The sequence below is a fragment of the Lolium rigidum genome, chromosome 7 (genome assembly GCF_022539505.1).
Source record: "Lolium rigidum isolate FL_2022 chromosome 7, APGP_CSIRO_Lrig_0.1, whole genome shotgun sequence".
NCBI classification, from domain to species: Eukaryota; Viridiplantae; Streptophyta; class Magnoliopsida; order Poales; family Poaceae; genus Lolium; species Lolium rigidum.
Window position 1 is genome coordinate 138,080,531 of NC_061514.1, and position 23,072 is coordinate 138,103,602.

General features: G+C 50.5%; 1 protein-coding gene across 1 annotated transcript; it reads left to right on the forward strand.

The window, feature by feature from the left end:
- The first annotated feature begins 16,255 nt into the window (after window positions 1–16,255).
- LOC124672058 (monooxygenase 2-like) lies at window positions 16,256–18,163 on the forward strand. The gene is made up of 5 exons (XM_047208350.1): window positions 16,256–16,521; window positions 16,638–16,703; window positions 16,873–17,047; window positions 17,175–17,403; window positions 17,477–18,163. Exons 1-5 carry the CDS (start codon window positions 16,256–16,258, stop codon window positions 18,022–18,024), a joined length of 1,284 nt encoding a protein of 427 aa, XP_047064306.1. The 3' UTR covers window positions 18,025–18,163.
- The last annotated feature ends 4,909 nt before the right edge of the window (window positions 18,164–23,072 follow it).

The following is a 23,072-nucleotide window of genomic DNA, read 5'->3' on the forward strand; positions in this document are numbered from 1 at the left end:
CGGTGGCAGCCAGAGAAGGGGAACGACGACCTTGGCCTTGATTCTGGGCCTCCCTGGACGATTCCTTCAGTGAAGGTGCTCAAGGCGACACGGCGGTTCTTGTGGTGGTCTCGGCGTGGTGAGGGACAGCCTGCTGTGGTGGCGCCATGGCGAGGAAGCTCACGGTTGCTTGCAGAGAAAAAAAAGGGGAGAGGAAGGAGGGTTGCTGGCGGCGCGAGGGTGAGAGAGGGTAAGGCGCTAGGGTTTTCGGAAGGCGCCGAAAGGAATAAAAGGGAGGGGGAGCGTGTGGTGGTTGAGAGAGGAGGAGGAGCGCACGGCATGGGGGACCATGGAGCTCACGCTCCTGGTGTGATGAGGAAGCCGACAACAATGGGGATGCCCTTTTCATCGAAGCGGTAAGCAGGCCGGGCTGGGCCAAGAAAAGATTAGAGGCAGGCAGCCGGAGAGAGAGAAAGAAGAGAGAGGGCTGGGGGGAAAAGGAGAGAGGTCCGGGAAGAGAGGGAAGGGGTTTAGGGTTTTTTTTGCTTTTATTTAAACCTTTTGAACGCAAATTATTTTCCTGTTTTGAATTTGAGGAAAGGAGTGAGATAGATTGAAAATTAGTTTTAAAATATTTAATTTATATGTAACCCAAAACAAAACACATTTTTATTCCAAATCAATTGTTGAACAAGATTAATTATAAAATAGAGATTATGGGAGGGGGAGATTAGGTCTTTATTATTATTAGAAAAAGATAAGAGAGAAAGGGGTTTTTTAAAATAACATAAGAGAGGGAAAACAACAAGCTAGGGTTTATAAAAATAATTTTATTTTATTAGATAAAACATGAATGATATGATGCATATGCCATGATGATGCATGAAAAGAAAACAACATACAAAATCTATTAGGGGTACTACCCGGGGCCGTTACAACCAACAAGGCAGCAAGACATTCGTCCGTATAGCCCCACACCTCCCACACAACCCACAGGATTGTCGCAATCGACCTTGTCAATCACACTACCGCCGCCGCAGCACCTCGCCATCGTAGCCACAACATCGTTGTTTTGAGTTTCAAGCCGGCGCATCTAGCACTTTCACGCGCGACAAATATCTAGCACACCCCACCAGCGAGTAGTGTACCACTTTCTGTACGAAGATGAGCTTTTAATCACTTCGAAATTTATAAAGGTGAAGCAAAAAAGAACCAACTTAACCGGAAGATTAAGCGGTTTAGGTCTAATCATAGTCAAAAGTATTTTCCCGGTAAGTTTAATTCTTTTTCTGCAGATCATGTATTATACATGACAGAACCCCTCAATACTCACCTCAGTCAATAGCGTGGCAGAGAAAAGGAACCGTACTATAAATGATCTTGTTAACGCTATGTTCTATATATCGGGTCTATCCAAGGTATGTTAGATACATCAAGTCACCCTTGTGGCAAAAAGAATCTTGCTACAACATTTTGTTTGCCATAAAGAATATTTTTGAGCACCATTGACGGGGAGATCATAAAGACACTCCATCAAAACAATCCATCGGCAAGCGCTATCATCATATCCAAGAGGGATCAACGTGTTGATCCTTCCAGGAGTGTCGTCGATGCAACCGTGACGTCAGATAGCCCCACCGCCTTGTGCGCGTCCATCATCCCGCGACCATCATGGAGACCCTGTTACACCACCCTGCCGAGACTCACCGTTGTAGATGGTAGATGACATACCGCTCCACCTTGGTCCCCATGCAAGAAATACGTGGAGACCGACGCCTAGCCATCAAGCCATCCACACGTCCGTCGAGCTGATGATGTCGCTAATGATGATTCCCACACGGGGTTAATGACGCATACATCACCATCATCCAATCCAGGAGGCCTCCATAACGCCTCCAACGAGGGCTACGACGCCCATGGGTGCCGCCTTCAATTGTGGCCTCCCCTAGATATGAGATTTCCCCCCGGAAACAATGGAACAAGAGACGCCTCCACCATCGCATCCAACAAGGAATACGGCACCCATGGATGTCGCCGTCGATAGTGACATCCTCACCCGCTTCATCTGCTGGACCATTGCCCCCTCCTCGCCGTGAACCGCCGCACCCCATGGACCAAGCGATCCGCCGTTAGAAAGCCGCCATGAGACAACACCACCACCAGCCAGATCCATTTGCACCAATGATGAAGACAACCAACAGCAGTGGAGGCCACATCGTTACGTGACCGGTGCATGTCATGGGCATGTACACGCCAATGTCGTTCTGAGGTGCGCGCTCAAGATCCACCACCTCAGCCACGCCTCCAAGGCACGGTGGAGCGACACCCTGCACAGGCTTTGCACCGCTGGGATCCGACGGCGGCGAGGGTGGAGATGTGGTGGGATGGGAGAAAGGTGAGGACGTGAGAGGAGGGTGTAGGCAGAATCAGAAATTATTCCACGCCCCACTAGCATGTGGATCAGCGAACCACTACCGATCGACCGATGATTCATGACCATGACACTATGATAGCATCAGATCAGATGTGGACACTGGTAGAAAAACAGGCTTCCGGGAAGCCCCATAAGTCGCGAAGGTAAAGGAACCGCGACTAATGGGGTCTTTAGTCGCGGTTCGTGTGGCGAACCGCGACCAAAGGCCTGGGCCCAGGGCGCACGGTGGCCAGCTGGTGCACGTGGGGGGCTTTAGTCGCGGTTGGCCAGGCCAACCGCGACTAAAGGTGCCCGAAGGCCTTTAGTCGCGGTTGGCCTGGCCAACCGCGACTAAAGCCCCTCCCCTATATATACCACTCAGCCCGCAGCACTTAGCCATTTGGTGCCACTTCTCTTCACAAACTTCACAAGGGGGTGTAGGGTTTGCTTTTGGCTCCTCTTATGCACACAAGGTGTTTGATGAAATGTCCCAAGAGCATGAAACAAACATGATATGAAGTGTCGGAGCCACACTTGATCGAGCTTCCTCATTTATTTTTTCCTCCTCGATCGCGGTTAGCAACAACTTGAACCTTTCATATATATGTGTCATTGATAAAATATGCATATGTGTGTAGTTCATTGTTTAATTTCTATTTAGTTTAACAAATGCATGATGGTTAATTATATATTTTATATTATAATAATGCAGATGAATCGGCAATGGATGTACGCTAACCGACTCTCCAGCGAATTCACTACGGGTTTGAAAGATTTCCTCGTAGTGGCTAATGCGAACAAGCGGGGGTTTTGTTATCTCGTCCATGTGTTGGCCGTAAGAATCGAAGGGTTACTCTTCCTCAAGGGAAGTTCACCCGCACCTGATTCGGCATGGTTTCATGCCAAGCTATAATTGTTGGACCAAGCATGGAGAAAGAGGGGTTATAATGGAAGAGGATGAAGAAGGGGATGATTTCATCGATGAAAGCTATCTTGCTCATTTCGGTGATACTTTCATGGAGGATGCTGAAGGTGAATGGGAAGGTGAAGAAGAGACACGTGATGAGCCCTTTGATGATCTTGGTCGGACCATTGCTGATGCACGGAGACGCTGCGAAACTGAAAAGGAGAGGGAGAGTTTGGATCGCATGTTAGAGGATCACAGAAAGGCGTTGTACCCCGGATGCGATGATGGTCTGAAAAAGCTGGGCTGCACACTGGATTTGCTGAAATGGAAGGCACAGGCAGGTGTAGCTGACTCGGCATTTGAAAACTTGCTGAAAATGTTGAAGAATATGTTTCCAAAGAATAACGAGTTGCCCGCCAAGTACGTACGAAGAAAAGAAGGTTGTCTCGCCCTCTAGGTTTAGAGGTTCTGAAGATACATGCATGCATCAACGACTGCATCCTCTACCGCGGTGAATACGAGAATTTGAATGAATGCCCGGTATGCACTGCATTGCGTTATAAGATCAGAGGCGATGACCCTAGTGACGATGTTGAGGGGCAGAAACCCAGGAAGAGGGTTCCCGCCAAGGTGATGTGGTATGCTCCTATAATACCACGGTTGAAACGTCTGTTCAGGAACAAAGAGCATGCCAAGTTGTTGCGATGGCACAAAGAGGACCGTAAGTCGGACGGGGAGTTGAGACACCCCGCAGATGGAACGCAATGGAGAAAGATCGACAGAGAGTTTAAAGATTTTGCAGCTGACGCAAGGAACATAAGATTTGGTCTAAGCACGGATGGCATGAATCCTTTTGGCGAGCAGAGCTCCAGCCATAGCACCTGGCCCGTGACTCTATGCATCTACAACCTTCCTCCTTGGTTGTGCATGAAGCGGAAGTTCATTATGATGCCAGTGCTCATCCAAGGTCCGAAGCAACCCGGCAACGACATCGATGTGTACCTAAGGCCATTAGTTGATGAACTTTTACAGCTGTGGGGAAGACCTGGTGTCCGTGTGTGGGATGAGCACAAGGAAGAGGAATTTTACCTACGAGCGTTGCTTTTCGTAACCATCAACGATTGGCCTGCTCTTAGTAACCTTTCGGGACTGTCAAATAAGGGATACAATGCATGCACGCACTGCTTACATGAGACCGAAAGTGTACATTTGCCAAATTGTAAGAAGAACGTGTACCTTGGGCATCGTCGATTTCTTCCGAAAGGTCATCCAAGAAGAAAGAAAGGCAAGCATTACAACGGCAAGGCAGATCACCGGCCGAAGCTCGCGGAACACACTCGGTGCTGAGGTATTTGATATGGTAAAGGATTTGAAAGTCATCTTTGGAAAGGGTCCTGGCGGACAATCGGTTCCGAAGGGAGCCGACGGGCACGCAGCCATGTGGAAGAAGAAATCTATATTCTGGGAGCTAGAATATTGGAAAGTCCTAGAAGTCCGCTCTGCAATCGACGTGATGCACGTTACGAAGAATATTTGCGTGAACCTCCTAAGCTTCTTGGGCGTGTATGGGAAGTCAAATGATACAAAGGAAGCACGGCAGGACCAGACAAAGTTTGAAAGACCCCGATGACCGGCATCCGGAACGGTTTCAAGGTCGTGCCGCCTACGCTCTCACCAAAGAAGAGAAGGTCATCTTTTTGAATGCCCGAGCAGTATGAAGGTCCCGTCTGGATTCTCGTCCAATATAAAGGGAATAATAAACATGGCGGAGAAAAAGTTCCAAAACCTGAAGTCTCACGACTGCCACGTGATTATGACGCAATTGCTTCCGATTGCTTTGAGGGGGCTCCTGCCGGAAAATGTTCGAGTAGCCATTGTGAAGCTATGTGCATTCCTCAATGCAATCTCTCCGAAGGTAATCAATCCAGAAGTTCTACCACGGTTACAGAACGATGTGATCCAATGTCTTGTCAGTTTCGAGTTGGTGTTCCCGCCATCCTTCTTCAATATTATGACGCACCTCCTGGTTCACCTAGTCGATGAGATTTCCATTCTTGGTCCTGTATTTCTACACAATATGTTCCCCTTCGAGAGGTTCATGGGAATATTAAAGAAATATATTCGTAACCGTGCTAGGCCGAAGGAAGCATCGCCAAGGGCTATGGAAATGAGGAGGTAATTGAGTTTTGTGTTGACTTTGTTCCCGACCTTAAGCCGATTGGTCTTCCTCGATCGTGGCACGAGGGGAGACTAAGTGGAAAAGGCACGATCGGAAGGAAATCAACGATATGTATGGACGGCCATTCTCCGATCGAAGCACACCACACAGTTCTGACCAATTCCAGCTTGGTGGCTCCGTACTTTGAGAAACACAAGAATATTTTACGCTCGGACAACCCCGGGAAGCCCGAATCCTGGATTAGGAAGGCCCACATGGAGACTTTCGGCAGCTTGGTTGAGAAAACATTTAATGAATGACGAAGATGTTGTAGATCAGCTGTACATGTTGGCCAAGACACCATCTTCGACTATAACGACTTTCCAAGGGTACGAGATAAATGGGAATACATTTTACACGATCGCCCAAGATAAAAAGAGCACCAACCAAAACAAGTGGTGTCCGCTTTGATGCAAGCAACCGAGAATGGGCAAAAGGTCACATATTATGGTTACATAGAGGAGATATGGGAACTTGACTATGGACCCTCCTTTAGGGTCCCTTTGTTCCGGTGCAAATGGTTCAAGCTAACAGGAGGTGGGGTAAAGGTGGACCAGCAAAACGGAATGACAATGGTGGATTTCAACAATCTTGGTTACCTTGACGAACCATTCGTCCTAGCGAAAGATGTCGCTCAGGTTTTCTATGTGAAGGACATGAGTAGCAAACCGAGGAAACAGAAAGATAAGAAAACGATCAGTACATCATGCGATGATCCAAAGCGCCACATTGTTCTTTCAGGGAAAAGAAACATCGTGGGAGTGGAGGACAAGACGGACATGTCGAAGATTATAATATGTTTGCTGAAATTCCGCCCTTCAAAGTGAACACCGACCCAAGCATTAAGTTAAATGATGAGGATGCTCCATGGATACGGCACAATCGTAAGCAAGCGGGGACACAAGGAAAGAAATGATGTGTAATAATTTATTGTACCAAACTTTGTTGAATGGATCATGTGAATTATATTACCCGTGATGTGTTTGGTGTCCATTTTCGAATGATTCAATTGACTCGAGATAGCACCGATGATACATGAAATTTGGAGTGACTAAGTCATACTCCCGCATACAGGAAATTTGGAGTGACTAAGTCATACTCCCGCATACATGAAATTTGGAGTGACTAAGTCATACTCCCGCATACAGGAAATTTGGAGTGACTAAGTCATACTCCCGCATACAGGAAATTTGGAGTGACTAAGTCATACTCCTGCATACATGAAATTTGGAGTGATTTAGTCATACTCCTGCCTAGGCGTATAATATGCATACTCGTAGTCTTCATAGCCGCCGCCGTTGTACTGGTAGTCGGCGCCTGCTTCTAAGTTGCCGGCGTCGTCGTCGCTGCTGTCGTCGCTGTCGTCGGGCGGCGCTCGTGGCTCGAACTGAGGGTAGCGCAGGCGGGGGATATCGCCGGCCGTGATGTAGTCCATGACGCTCTGCAGAGTCCGGCCGTACCACCATAGCCGACGGCCGGCCTCGTGGAAGTTTCCGGGAGGCGGACCGTCCTCCTCATACTCGGCGAGCGCCCTCTCACGCCGATTGATGAAGAAGGCGTCCCAAGTATGCTGGTTATCGGGATGCCGGCGGGGATTCATCCGCTGCTCCGGCGTGAGGTCGAGGTAGTAGTGGTTCGTGATGGCCGCCCGGCGCGCGCAGTACCCGAGGGACGGGAGGGACCGGCACGCCGCCGGCGCTTAGGCTCCAGCCCGGCAGGGACGCGGTAGCCCGGTGGGCAAGGGTAGTTCGAGGCGCAAAGCTCCTCCACCTCGCTAGTAGATTAGAGTGGGTGCGGTGGAAGCCATGAGAGAGTGATGAGAGATTGTAGAGATGTGATAATGCCGGCCAAGCCGGGCTACCTATATGTAGTGACAAATGGCGGGAAAAATGGGAGCGGGAAGACAGGAGGCGGGAAGAAAGAGGCGGGAAGAAAGTGGCGGGAAGAAAGAGGCGGGAAGAAAGAGGCGGGAAGAAAGTGGCGGGAAGAAAGAGGCAGGAAGAAAGAGGCGGGAAGAAAGTGGCGGGAAGAAAGAGGCGGGAAGAAAGTGGCGGGAAGAATTTTTCTGATTTTTTCGATACATTATTTGTATTTTTAAGAATTTGAATTGAATTAGTTTTATTTTTCTGATTTTTTGGATATATTATTTGTATTTTTAAGAATTTGAATTGAATTAGTTTTATTTTTCTGAATTTTTTGATATATTATTTATATTTTTTAGATTTTGAAATTAATTAGTTTTATTTTTCTGAATTTTTTGATACATTATTTGTATTTTTCAGATTTTGAAATGAATTAGTTCTATTTTTCTGAACTTTTTGATATATTATTTGTATTTTTGAGATTTTGAAATTAATTAGTTTTATTTTTTGAATTTTTTGATATATTTTTTGTATTTTTTAATTTTTGAAATGAATTAGTTTTATTTTTCTGAATTTTTTGATATATTATTTTTTTTGAGATTTTGAAATTAATTAGTTTTATTTTTCTGAATTTTTTGATATATTATATGTACTTTTAACATTTTGAAAAAGAAAAGAAATTTGAAAAATAGCTTTAGTCGCGGTTGGCCTCACCAACCGCGACTAAAGGGTATTTTTCCGCGGGAAACGAAAACCCGGCGAAAATACCCTTTAGTCGCGGTTGGGGTCGCCAACCGCGACTAAAGGTACCCCTTTAGTCGCGGTTGGGGTCCCGAACCGCGACTAAAGGTCGCCCAGTATAAAAGCTGGCGCCGAACAGGCACACCCCATTCCTCTTCTTCTCCGCTTCTTCTCCGTGCGACCTCTGCAACGACGCCACCGTCAGGCTGCCCGACGAACGATCGCCGCCGCCATCGCCTCACGCCGACCGTTGCCGCGCACGGGCCGCCGCCGCCGCGCCCGAGCCGCCTCCGCCGTCGCCTCACACCGACCGTCGCCGCGCGCGCCCGTACGTCGTCGTCTTCTTGCCGCCGCCGTGGCCGTTCTTCGATCGCCGCCCCCGCACGCGCCGCACACGCCGCACGCGCCGCACGCGCCGCCGGCCGGAGAGAGGAGGCGCGCGGCAGGCCGCCGGGTCGCACGCGCCCCGGCCGGAGTGAAAGCCGGCCGCCGGGTTTTTTTTTCTTTTTTTTGTGTTTTGTTTATTTGTTCTTTTTTATTTGAACTATACTTAACAAAAATGTAAAATATGAATTAGTAACTATATAGTTAACAAAAAATCTTCACTTAAGAAAATTTTCACTTAACAAAAAATCTTCACTTAACAATTTTTTTCACTTAACCAAAAATCTTCACTTAACAAAAAATCTTCACTTAACAAATTTTTCCAAAAAAACACCGTGACCCCGCACAACCACCATACGTGCTCGACACGCGGACCGAAAAAACCACCGTACGTGCTCGAGGAAGAAACCACCGTACGACACCGCCAGAGACGCGCGCACAGAGAGAGGAAGAAGGGCGCCCGGCCGAAAAAACCACCGTACGTGCTCGACACGCGGACCCGCCGTGCTCGTCGACTTTTCATCCCCGTACCGTCGTCCTTCCCCACCGGCGCCGTCGCGCGCGCGCCACACAGACAGGGGGAGAGGGAGGCCGGCGGCCGGTCGGGGGCGCGCGCCACACACGCACACATGCACACCTCCTTTTGGCACCGCCCTTTAGCCACCGCCACCGCCCCCCTTCTGCACTTAATTAATTTGTTTTTACTACATGTTTTCAGGACTGACATATGGCGGACGATAGAGCTGACCCGATTATGGACAACTATGATCCGGACGCTGAAGAACATATCTTCGGCATCATAAAAGGCGATGTTCTATATGTGCCGACCGGACAAGAAGAAGATGATATCGATTCTTATCTGAATCTTGACGGTGAAGATGAAGGGCGCCGTCAGCAAGATGGTGCCGAAGAAACGTCGATAAACGACGATCTTCAATTGGAAGTAGCAACCACCTCCGGCGCCGAGGTATATATATATACATTGAGCCTCTAGTGATACAAACTAACTGATTTGAATAAATATGTGTGTACTAACGCGCGCGACTCTCTTTCTTATTTTAGCCCTCGGCCGGATCGTCGAAACAATCGAGTACGTCGTCGTCAAAGCGTGGCGCAACCAAGACGATGAAACTACGAGAAACATGCACCATCGATGTTGTCGAGGAAGCAACCGGCAGGCCGCTGGAGCCCAGCAAGAACGCCACCAAGTTTATCAGCCAATGCGGAGCCGTTGTTAGAGACAACGTCTCGATCACCGTCCAGAGTGGAATGAGCCAAAGAAGGCACGTCTTGGTTTCACTTTTGTCGATAAGAGAACAAAAAAAGATTGCTTCAACAAGCTTATGGAACATTTCGTTCTACCTCCGAATACCGCAAATACGATGAGGAGGGTAACAAGATTGCGGAAAACAAGGAGAGGTGCAAGCTAGTCAAACAGTTCGCTCTTTCTAAGATGTCCAACGCATTCCGGAAATACAAGCAAAATCTAGCCCATGACTTTGTCAAGCAGGGCAAGACTCCGGATTTCAAAGGACAATATGAGAAACTGCAACATGATTGGCCAGAATTTGTGAAGCAAAAGAAATCGGAGCAGTTCCTTGAAATATCGAAAAATAAGGATAATGCGGCCAAGAAGCAGTACAATCATAAAATGGGGCCAGGAGGGTATCGCTTTTGGCAGCCTAGGTGGGAGAAGATGGAGAACGAGCTGAGGACGCGAGGAATCCGGTCCAGTGTACGGAGGGATGGGACCCAAGGGCCAAAAGCCGGTGGTACGGGCATGGGGGATCGTCGAACCCGGAGACAGGGGAGTGTGTTTACCAGGGCAAAATAATTACACCCACCCAAAAGCTTATTGAGGCAATGAGGGATGCTCAAGAGGGGAGGATCAAGTTCAACAGAGAGAACGACGCCCTGACAAAAGCCCTCCGGAATCCTGAACACGGAGGACGTGTACGAGGCATGGGGCCCATTCCGTGGAAAATAGGGTTCCCCGTAACGATGACCCGTACGGTTACGAAGCCGTAAGAGAAAGATGGATCGGGAAGCGGATGTTGTGGCGCAGCTTGGTATCGGAAATGGATGTGATGAAGAAAACCGTGAGTGTACTAGTAGCCGAAAGAGATGCAGCTCGGGCGCAAGCATGAAGATCATCCATTGGATCTCGGAAGCCAGCCGCGGAGAAGCAGCGTGGCTTCCACGGAGGCCCCATCGGCCGGTGCACCGACGATCGAAATTACCTGCACCGGAGCCTCCGGTGGTCGAAATTACTGCACCGGAGCCTCCTCGCTACCCCGTGGACGATATAAAGGAGATGAAAGCATGTCATCTATATTATCCTATCGGGAACATGTCCATGAAGGTAGCCATCGGCGGTGCTTTACCACCCGGAGCACTCCACCACAACAACCCCATTCAAGATGGCTATGCTCGTGTCACGGTGGAGGACATAGTCCAAGGGTTTGAGGACCTGGACATTGACATTGCTACACCTGAAGGGGCGACAAGACTTGGAGATGTCAAGCGCCGGCTCATTCTATGGCGGAAGAAGTTTATCAAGTTTCCGGGCGAGGCGCCAACAAGTCCACCCCCTACGGTGGTGGTGGTGGCGGCGGTGGCGGTGGTGGTGGTGGTGCTTCACCTACACCTCCTTCACGAGGGCCGACGCCGCCCCCAATTCACCTCCGGCGGGTAAGCAGCCGCCGCCCCTAGTCCGCCCCGGGCGGGTAAGCGACGCCGCCCCCAATCCACCTCCGGCGAAGAAGCAGAAGCAGCAGTCCTGGATTATTAACCCGGACCCTTACGTACCTAAGAAAACAAAGGTACCAGAGCCATCACTGAAACCTCTCCCCATGAGGCCTTGGGAAAGTAGTGCCGAGGAAGTCGAGGCGGGCGCGGCTGCTGATTTAGAGAAATGGAAGGCGAGCTGCAAGAAGAAAATAGAGGGCGAGCCCAAGCCAGTATTTTCTCGATGAGCAAAAGAAGTGGGCTAAGTCATTTTTGAACACACCGTCCCAAGCCGCAAAGAATCCGCTCGACGACTATGCACGTGAACTTCGTAGGCAAGCACTCGCGTTCAAGAGGAACCAAGAGTTGGCGGAGAAGCAGGAGAAGAAAGCCTTGGAGGAGGCCGAGAAAAAATTAGAAAGGGGGAAAGAAGTTGCCCAGCTCGGGGAACAAAGTAAACAATCGATCGCCCCGCTCATAGTGCAAGCCGCCGGTCCGGATGCCCCCGATATCATAGCAGCTGCGGCAGCACATGGATTGACTGTAACGAGTGCCAGAGAACAAGCGGCCACCTTAGGTATCACTCTTCGTGCACTGTTAGGCCTTGATGAGGCGCCAATGAAGGACGTAGTATTTACATATGTGAAGAATGGCCCTCTCGTCGAGCCTGCGAGGAAGAGGATCTACCTCGGCAAATGAAAGGTCTGCTAAATTGGTACAAGGGTTACATAAAACTTAAAAACGCCAAAGACTATATTTATGCGGAAGTTAGATATGAGCATCACTTCAAACATTACTATATAACAATTCATCGGAGTGAATTGTTCCAGCTGTTCAATCTGCGCGACCTCGACAAATCTATCATCGGTTGCTACGTTACGTAAGTGATTTATTAATTTCTACCCCATCTCGTTCATTGCCCGCACTATATATTGTCCTAACTATCTTGTTGTGTACGCTATTATGCAGAATGAAGAAGCGGGAAATGCAAATAAGGAACATCAATGATGTTGGGTTCATTGACCCACACATCGTTAATTCATATGTGTTAGAACACCACCCCGCCGACGTGGAGGAAGACCTGTCGCGGTTTCTTAGAAAACAGGAACTCAAAAGTGATATTCTATTTCCTTACCATTTTGGGTGAGTGTTTCTGTCTTGAGCACATTCTCTTTTGTTTACTCCATGCATGGTATGTGGCTAATCGATGAGTTATATATGCATGACTGTGCATGTATCGTGTCCGCAGGTTCCACTGGATTCTGATGGTAATTCAAATTCACACCTCCACAGTTCTCGTCCACGACTCTCTGAATATGGATGCGGCGCTTTGGGCCGACATGAGAAAAATGATGCAAAATTAATTGTTTTCATTCATTTGCGCTCTATATCGATCGGCCTATTTCGTTCATCATTTCCTAATATCAAGTAACTAATTAATAACTCTCTTGTTCATTTAATTTTCTTTGCCTCGTAGGGTTTGGAGACGGTTCGTAGATGAAAAGGTCGGTGAATTCAAAAAGAGCTACATTTTAAAAGGGCGAGTGCGGACGACTGGGGATATTCAACCACCGGGGACCAATCTATGTGGATACTATGTTTGTGAGAGGATCCGGAGATACACCAATGAGCGGGACCAGTCGTCCGAGATCAACATCAAGAGGAATAACCTCCGGAAGACGCTTAGTCCAGAAGCTCGCTTCCGACCACTTCAAGAGGAACTAGCTGGATGGTTCGCGAGGGAAGTCATCGATCCTACAGGACAACACTACGTAGAGGACGTAGAACTATACATGCATTAAATTATGTATGGAAACTTGTTCAAACTTGTATATGGTCATCCGATGATATTGAATATATATTGTATATTCCTCTTGAATTCTTTTTGGTTCTAATTTCAAATTTGTTTGAAATTGTACATTCATATGCATGCATGTATGTAGTACCGTAGAATATGTGAAACTCCTTCAAAATTACAATAAAGCACAAAAGAAATAAAACAATACAAATTAAACAGAAAACAGGTTTAGGGGGGCAGGTTTAGGGGGGCCTAAAACCCTAAACCTCGCGGCGGCCTTTAGTCGCGGTCGGCCGAAGAACCGCGACTAAAGGGCCTCCGCCCCGACGGTCGCCTGGCGCCCACGTGGACGGGCCTTTAGTCGCGGTTCGTAAGCAACCGCGACTAAAGGGGGGGGCCTTTAGTCGCGCTACTTTGGTCGCGGTTGCGCAACCGCGACTAATGGCAGTTGCGAACCGCGACCAAAGGCCCTTTTTCCACCAGTGGGAATAAGGGCATCTCCAGCGGCGCCACGCATTTCGGACGCCCAAAGTGTCCGCGGGCATCCGTTTGCGTCGCCTGGCGGACGCGGAAATGGTCGTGCGTCCGTTTGCGTCTGGGGTTGGCTCCAGCGGGACGACGCATTTTTGGCTTTGGCCAGAATTCAAAAAAGATGAAATAGCATCGACTTTGCACGAAAATACAGCCGAACACAAATTGAGGACTAAAATAAGTTCATCACACTTTGCAGCTCGTACGGGCGCAAAGTAGAGCAAAAGGGCACAACAAGGCCTGAACAGCAATAAAAAAAAGTCCAAAAGGAGCCCAAGTTGCTGGGTGCATGGCGCCGGCGATCAGGCGTCTCGCGCGCGGATTTCGGCGCGCCTCTTCATGAACCATGCCTTGGTGTCGTCGTCGACGCCGCTCAAGTCGGCAAGCATGATCCTTGTGTCTTCTGCACGCAATTTGGCCTTGGCGTCTGCCTTTTTGGCCTCGATGTCCAGCCTTTGGACATCGAGGACCTCCTTGGCGAGGTTCTGGTAGATTGCAGCTGCGGCCTCTTTTTCCAGACGCCTCTTCTCGTCCCTAGAAGCCATGGCGGCACGGTTGTCGGCCATTATCTTCTCCATGCTCTGCGTGAACGCAATGGCCTGCGCCTCCCGGACAAGATCGGCCTTGGTAGCCTTATGGCCTCGTGGACGAGGAGGAAGGACTGGACGGCCTTGATCATCGTCTTCGTCGTCGAGGGTGACCGCTGTCCCATTCTTCACAGCTTCTTGGTAGGACGCAAAGCTTATCATCCACTTGTTGTTGTCTTTGAGCACCTCCCAACAATGGACCATATGGAAGCCCTTCTTGTGCGTCGCCCTGAACTTCTCCAAGGCGCGGGATACCTGCAATCATAGCCGCCAACGATGTACAATGACGCAAATTGACGCAATGACGCAAATTGCGTAGAATGATGATGGTTTTATCATGTTTACCACTGTCATGACGCCAGTGCCGCTTACGGGGTTGTTAATAGCATGTTCGACCGCCGAGCAGAACTTGCTTGTCTCTTGTTTGATGTAGTTCCATGTTTTTCGGAGGGACTCTTCCGTCCGAGGGCCTGTGATATGGTAGGGCGGGTGCATCCTCGTCTCGTTGTACTGCTGCAAGACCTTGGCCCAATAGACTTTGCCCTTTTGCTGGGCGCCATTGATACAATCATGGGTCGTTGCCAGCCATGCTTCACACAAACACTTATCCTCGTCGTCGACGAAGCCTTGTGTCCTCAAGCTCTTGCCCTTCTTCTTCGTCGTAATGTCCGTGGGGATAGGCTGTGTTGGCGCGTCGTCGAAGTCGTCGACGGACACGGGTGTTGGCTGCGTCTGCTGGGTGGCGAACAGCCATGCGGTCTCGATGTCCTCCGCATCTTGCGTTGGTGGCCAGTCATCATGCGCGCCTGTCCCGGCCCGATCATCGCGAACGAAGCCGCCGCCGTAGATAATTTCCTGGATGTCTAAATCATAGCGGTCCTTCCAATAGTCCTACGAACGACCGGACGTCAGACGGATGATACACGGCAATCGCACACATTGACAGAGCTCACGTACTGGGTCGTCCATCGTCGGCGCAGGCGGCGCCATTTCGTCGAACATGATGCGGGGCTGCGGCATACTCTCCTCCGGCACCTGGCGCGTCTTCTGTGTCGCGCCCGGGCAGGAGTCACCGCTTCTAGGAGTCCGGTTGAGGTCGGGAACCGCCGCCCCGGTCAACTTCACCGGCGGCAGGCCGGAGGCGAACCGCGACGCCGCGTGGCCCTGCAAGGGAGCGGGATTTTCAGGGCGCAGTTGGGAACTTACCGAGCTCACCGACGAGGCCGGAGGCGCGATGCCGGTCCCCTCGTTCTTGACGAGCATGTAGCCCTCCGTTAAGCTCGGATGGAGGGCTACTTGCGCGACGCCGACTTTGATCTGCATCTGCCAGGCCTGTTGGTTGGCGGCCGCGCAGTCTTGATCTTCTGGTTCTTGCGCCGCCCGCGATACTTCGCGGCCTCCACGATTTTCTCCTCCGCGGAGAGCACCTTCTTTGCCGCCTTCGGCTTTGCCTCCCGGCCGCCGCCGGTGGCGGCCCGCTTTGCTTCCACCGGAGCTGTAGCGTCCATTCCGGCTATGGCCGTGGCTACGGGGGAGTGTGGGGCGGCGGCGGGTGCGAGGTTTTGCTCCGCATCCATGGCGGTAGCTGCGGCGGCGAGGATGTCCATCGCTTCTGGACTGCTCGCGCCGGTCTAGTTTCCAATTTCGCGCGGGGGAATGGCGAGTGGCGGGAATAATATCGCCCTCCAGGCACTGACGCGCGGGTCCTACGTCTTTTTCGGTGGACACTCGGCGCGACCGCCGAGCGTCCGCGGAGACGCAAACCAGGCGCATATTTGGGCCGGGTTTGCATCTCCACGGACGGCCCGGTCACTTTTCGTCGCCCCGCTGGAAGAGGCCCAGACACATTTCCGGTCACGGCGGACAAAAACGGTCGCTGAGCGACCGTTTACGTCGCGCCGCGTGAAGATGCCCTAACAAGACAAAGCTGGCCGATCGATCCATGTCACCCTCGCAGAAAAGTTGTTAACACACAAAAACGACAATATGCTTTTCTGTTCTCTTGTGCTAATGTCCACTTGTTTCAGCCCGGCGCATCTGTATGTACTGTACCATTTTCTGAACTGAGCAATCATCAGGAGCTAGCTATCAAGTAAGGTTAGGTGACCATGGCCGATCGCAGCGGCACGGCGGCTGCCATGGATGTGGAAGCGGAGGTGGTCATCGTTGGAGCCGGGATCGCGGGGCTCGCGACCGCGCTGGCGCTGCGGCGCGTTGGCGTGGGCGTTGCTCCCGGTGGCGTCCTGGTGCTGGAGCGGCACGCCGAGCTGCGCTCCGCGGGCGCCGCGCTCACCATCTTCCCCAACGGCTGGTTCGCGCTCCGCGCGCTCGGCGTCGCGCACAAGCTCACCGCCCGCTACGACGCCTTCGAAACGTGCGCGCCCGTTGCTGGAAAGACTGATTCTTTCTCTAATAATCATTTCTTTGATGCTAGTTATCTGGCTGTGATCAGTTGCTCTAATCAGCTGTGTTTGCTGCATATATATGCAGATCCCGAGTGACCACTCTTGAAACTGGGGCGACGCAGGTGTTCCGCTTTGCTGGGCGCAAAACCAGGTACGTACTTACAAGTCTACAACCTTGATTTAATTTGTGCTTGCTGAATCGACCATATGTCGCATCGAGCATCGACAGAGTGGTGCAGCTAACAAAATTGTGGCGAATTTTCGGTCCGATTCTTGAACCGGAACTTGACTGATCTATTTGGCTGAGCCGACAAAAACAGCGGCGACGACGTCAAGGTGAGGCCGATGCATCGAAAGGCGCTGCTGGAGGCGCTGGCCGAGGAGCTGCCTCCGGGCACCATCAGGTTCTCATCAAGGCTCGTCTCCATCGACTCCGAGGGCTCGCCCGAGGTCGCCGTCCTACGGTTAGACGACGGGACAGTGATCCGATCCAAGGTAACACACCCACGACCGCATCGATGCACATGTGGCATGTGAATATGTGCACATTACTCTTCACATTTGGTTCTTAAGAATGACTAGCCGTAGGCCCGTAAGTCGTCTTGTATGTTCCATTGTTCAGGTCCTGATCGGGTGCGACGGGGTGCACTCGGTGGTGGCGCAGTGGCTGGGCATGTCGGAGCCGGCGAGCTCAGGCCGGTCCGCCGTCCGCGGGCTGTCAGTGTTCCCGGACGGGCACGGTCTGAAGAAGGAGCTCCGGCAGTTCCTGTCCGAGGGCCTCAGGGCCGGCATGGTACCCATCAGCGACACCGATGTCTACTGGTTCCTCGTCAACAACACCATCTCTGCAGGTAAGACGTGTAGTACATTTGATTGCTCGCCATTCAGTACTGCGGCACTGCACAACTGAAACTGAAATTGCAGAGAAAGAAGCCGGCGCGGACCCAGCAAAGATCCTGCGGGAGGTGACGGACAACCTGGGCAGGAACATGCCGGCGGAGTACCTGGACGTGGCGCGCCACTCCGACTTCGGCAACCTCTCGTGGGCACCTCTGCTGTACCGGCACCCCTGGGCCATCCTCACGGGCCCGGCGGTCCGGGGAGCAGTCACGGTGGCCGGCGACGCGTTCCACCCCATGACGCCCGACATGGCGCAGGGCGGGTGCTCGGCGCTGGAGGACGCGGTGGTGCTCGCTCGCGCCCTGTCGCGGGCTGCCACGCCCGCCGCCGGCGTGGCCGCGTACGTCTCGGAGCGGCGCTGGCGGGCTGCATGGATGGTGGCGGGAGCGTACCTTTCAGGCTGGGTTCAGCAGGGTGGCACCAATGTCCAGGGCGTGCGCGGGTACCTGGTCAGGCTGTTCCGTGACTGGATCTTCTACAGGTTCTTGTTCCCCAGGCTCGCCGACACGATGTGGTTCAACTGCGGCGAACTGGTGGAGCGGAAGGAGCAGGGCAAGACACACTCGGAGTAAACTGAATGTTTAGTTTATCCTACTGTGTGCTAAAGCTACTGCAGACATGAAAACATCTGGGGTTTCTGAATCCCTGAGTTACCGATTCCTGATCGAAAGACAAGAGGTGTAAAAGCACAAGAGCTAGGGATTTCTGAATCCTTGTTTCGTGTGAGTTGAAGTTCTAGTACACCTAGTGTTGATTTACGTGTGATGTATGCCTGTATGATCTCCCGCGAAATATGAAAGCAATTCAAACGTGCAGAATGGTGCGTCCAAATTAATCCCCTCCAATATCAGTAATGTTAAATCCACATCTAATGTTTATTAGAGCATATGTAATTTTTAAACATAAGGTCATAGACCCGGCTTTATATATAAAGCCATACGGCAACCACAATAGTATGATAACTTACAAACCAAATCCTGGCCTCACGCAGCCAAACAATTCAAGACCATACAAGGTTCGATCCTCTACCAAAGCAAATGGAGTACATGAAGCTAGCACACACACAGCAACACAGATAGCAAATGACTTCATCCCGCTTGTGCGCGCGTCCTCGCCTGGAGCATCCTAACCCCTTCCATCACCACGTCCAGAGTCGCACGGTCCCTCGGTCTGACCAGAACCCTCCAGCGATGCATATATGAGTGCATGTGGAAGAAGACATCAGCAGGGTTATTGATAAGCTTTCCTTCCATAGCTAGTTTATTCCTAATGTTCCAAAGCGTCCAGCATTGGGCCGCAAAGGTGAACCATGCTAGCCTACGAAGGGACCCCGAAAGACTTTGGACAAGAGCAATGAACTGCCCAGCCCCTGCTGGGTTCCAGTCACATCGTAAGAGCTCCCTAGCTCCTGCCCATGCCAACTTAGCCAGGTAGCATGAGAAAAAGATATGGTTACAATCCTCTTGTTCCCCACAGAAGGCACATGCCCCATTAGTTGGGCCATTCCTCTTTATCACTTGCACTCCCGATGGAAGGCGGCTTCTGATGAGTTGCCAGAGGAAAACCCTAATCCTAGGCGGCACCCTCGACTTCCAGACCTCCCTGAAGTTAGTCACAACCGCCCCTTGCGAGAGACGCCCGTAGATGGACCTAGTGGAGAAGGCCCCGGAGGGTTCAAGAGCCCACGAGACTTCGTCCTCGCCCTCCGAGAAGGGATGAAGGTCGAAGATCCTGCAAAGGTTTTCCCATTCCACAACCTCTGCCGTCCCAGAGGTCCTCCGGAACCTAATATGCCACCCATGGGCATCCCGCACTCCCGCAACCGTGGCAAAGTGGTTGTCACAGCATTCAAAGAGGCGGGGAAACAACACTCTCAAGGGACCCTTCCCCGTCCACCAGTCGAGCCAGAAATATGTGCGTCTCCCGTTCGCAACCTTGTGCCCCGCGCCCAGTTTGAAATACCATTTGATTTTGTGTATTGCATTCCAAAACTGGGAACTCTTAGTCGGCACCAGCGGGGAGAAGAGATCGTTCCCCCTTAGGTATTTGGCTCTGAGCAGGTCCGCCCATAGACCCTCTGCTCCCTGGTAAAGTTTCCAAATCCACTTCAACATCAGCGCAATATTCATCAATTTTGTGTTAAGGATTCCCAATCCTCCAAGCTCCCGCGGCTTGCAAACCGTCGCCCAATCGACCATGTGGTACTTCCTCTTATTCCCTGCTCCTTCCCAAAAGAAGCGGGCTTTGGACTTATTCATCTCCCCGTGTGTCCCTTCGTGGAGCAGATAGATCCCCATTGCGAACATCGGTAGACTCGACAGACACGAGTTGGCCAGCTCCAGTCTCCCCGCAGAGGCCAGAAAGAGTCCCTGCCATGGGTCCACCCTATGGCCCACTTTCTCCGTCAGGAAATACCAGTCAGCGACCGAGAGGGTCTTATCCGAGACCGGAAGGCCCAGATAAGACATGGGAAGGCTCCCAAGGTTGCAGTTAAGCAAGTCGGCGATCCTACGCCGCTCCGCGTCGTCCACCCCTGTGACAAGCGCCTCACTCTTGGTGAAGTTGATCTTGAGCCCCGACATGTTCTCGAAACAGAGCAGAAGGAGCTTGAGGTTTGCGATCCCGATGTCGGAAGGCTCAATCATGATCAACGTATCATCAGCATATTGGAGATGCGTGACTCCCCCTGGAATCAGGTGTGGCACAACCCCCTGGATGTGGCCGCTCTCCTTGGCCCTGGTTAAGATGGCCGCCAGGGCATCAACCATGAAGTCGAAAAGAATGGGGGATAGGGGGTCCCCCTGCCGTACCCCCCGAGCATTGCGGAAATATTGGCCAATCTCACCGTTGACGTTGATCGCCGTCTGCCCACCCGAGACAAGTTGCATCAATCTGTGCACAACCCCTGCTGAGAAACCCTTCCTCAGTAGGACTTCACAGAGGAACTCCCAGTTCACTCAATCATATGCTTTCTCAAAATCCAGCTTAAGCAGAATGCCCTTGAGCTTCTTAACCCATAACTCATGGGCAATCTCGTGAATTGCCAACACTCCCTCGTGCAAGCAGCGGCCTCTAATGAAGGCCGTCTGGCTCCTGTCAATCGTCCTATGTGCAATCGGGGTCAGTCTAGTCGCATACGCCTTAGCTATAAATTTAAAAATCACGTTGATGAGCGCAATAGGCCTCTACTGTCTAATCGCGTCCGCTCCTCTGACCTTCGGAATTAAGGAGATGATTCCATAGTTGAGGCGTGCAATGTCTACTCTCCCTAGAGCAAAATCGTTCAGGATGTTGAGAATGGGTCCTTTAAGAATATCCCTGAACTTCTTAAAGAACACCACCGGTAGCCTGATACGTCCAATTTGCATCACTATTTTATATCATAATTTTCTGTTATTCATTGATATATTTCATATTTGGAGATAATACTTATGTTATTTCATCTATTTTGCATGATTCATGATTATTGGAGGATCGCACACCGGAGCCAGGATTCTGCTGGAAAAAGCATCGTCAGAACGCAATATTTCGGAAGATCAACAATTGACGGGGATTACACGAATATTCCTATTTTTCCAGATGACGAAGGGAGCCAGAAGTGGGAGAAGAGGGGACCCGAGGTGGGCCCACCCCATAGGCCGGGGCGGCCCAAGGCCTGGCCGCGCCGCCCTGTGAGGAGGGGGCCCACAACCCCCTCTCGCCTTCTTTTCTTCGCGTATCCCTTCGTCCCGAAAACCTAAGCCAGAGGGGGTACGTCGCGAAGAGTCACAACCGCCTCTGCGGGGCGGAGAACACCAGAGAGAAAAGAGCTCTCCGGCGGGCAGGAATCCGCCGGGGAAATTCCCTCCCGGAGGGGGAAATCGACGCCATCGTCACCGTCATCGAGCTGGACATCATCTCCATCACCATCACCATCATCTTCATCATCATCACCGCCGTCTCCACCGCTGCACCTCGTCACCGCTGTAGCAATTTGGGTTTGATCTTGATTGTTTGATAGGGAAACTCTCCCGGTGTTGATTTCTACTTGTTATTGATGCTATTGAGTGAAACCGTTGAACCAAGGTTTATGTTCAGATTGTTATTCATTATCATATCACCTCCGATCATGTTCCATATGATGTCTCGTGAGTAGTTCATTTAGTTCTTGAGGACATGGGTGAAGTCTAAATGTTAGTAGTGAAGTATGGTTGAGTAGTATTCAATGTTATGATATTTAAGTTGTGGTGTTATTCTTCTAGTGGTGTCGTGTGAACATCGACTACACGACACTTCACCTTTATGGGCCTAGGGGAATGCATCTTGTACTCGTTTGCCAATTGCGGGGTTGCCGGAGTGACGAAACCTCGAGCCCCGTTGGTATATCGATGCGTGGAGGGATCGCAGGATCTCGCAGTTTAAGGTCGTGGTTAGATTTATCTTAATTACTTTCTTGTAGTTGCGGATGCTTGCAAGGGGTATAATCACAAGTATGTATTAGTCCTAGGAAGGGCGGTACATTAGCATAGGTTCACCCACACAACACTTATCAAAACAATGAAGATTAATTAGCCGTATGTAGCGAAAGCACTAGACTAAAATCCCGTGTGTCCTCGAGAACGCTTGGTCATTATAAGTAAACAAACCGGCTTTTCCTTTGTGCTAAAAAGGATTGGGCCACTCGCTGCAATTGTTACTCTTGCACTTTATTTACTCGTACTTTATTCATCTGTTACATCAAAACCCCCTGAATACTTGTCTGTGAGCATATACAGTGAATCCTTCATCGAAACTGCTTGTCAACACCTTCTGCTCCTCGTTGGGATCGACATTCTTACTTATCGAAGATATTGCGATACACCCCCTATACTTGTGGCCGGGGAGTGAAGCGCTATTGGTAAGTGGAATTGGTAAGGGAAATTTCTACTGTTTGTGCTGATTTTATTTCTGCCTGTTGCTATAACTCATTATGGAGAGATCTTCTCTTGAGTGTTTATTTGGGAGATCCACTACTACTGCAAAGGTAGTGGATGAGGCGCCGGTAAGGAAGAATTACCATACAAAATACCTATGAAAATTATTGAACGTGTAGTGGGTAACCGTTATACGGGGGATGGAACTGTCCACCCCGGAGATCATTTACTGTTCTTACATGAATTATGCGGTTTATTCAAGTGTGCAGGTATTGCTATGGATGAAGTGAGGAAGAAATTATTCTCCGTATCGTTGTCTCGGTAAAGCGGCGCATTGGTATAAATTACTCGGATAATGGGGATTCTCTTGAATGGAATGATATTGTGCCCCGGTTTTATTCTAAGTTCTATCCTCCAAGTGAGATTCACAAAGATCGGAATCGCATATATAATTTTTGGCCTCATGAAGGAGAAAGTATTTCCCAAGCGTGGGGGAGATTGAAGTCTTTAATGCTCAAATGCCCCATTCATGAGCTTCCTGGTAATATTATTATTGATAATTTCTATGCAAGACTTTCTTTTCAAGACAAGACCTTGCTGGATACTTCTTGTTCTGGATCATTTACACGTAACAAGGAAGAGTTTAAAAGGGACCTTCTTAATCGGATCCAAGAAAATACTGAAGGATGGGAGAACGACAAGGATAGAGAATCAGGTATAAATTATGA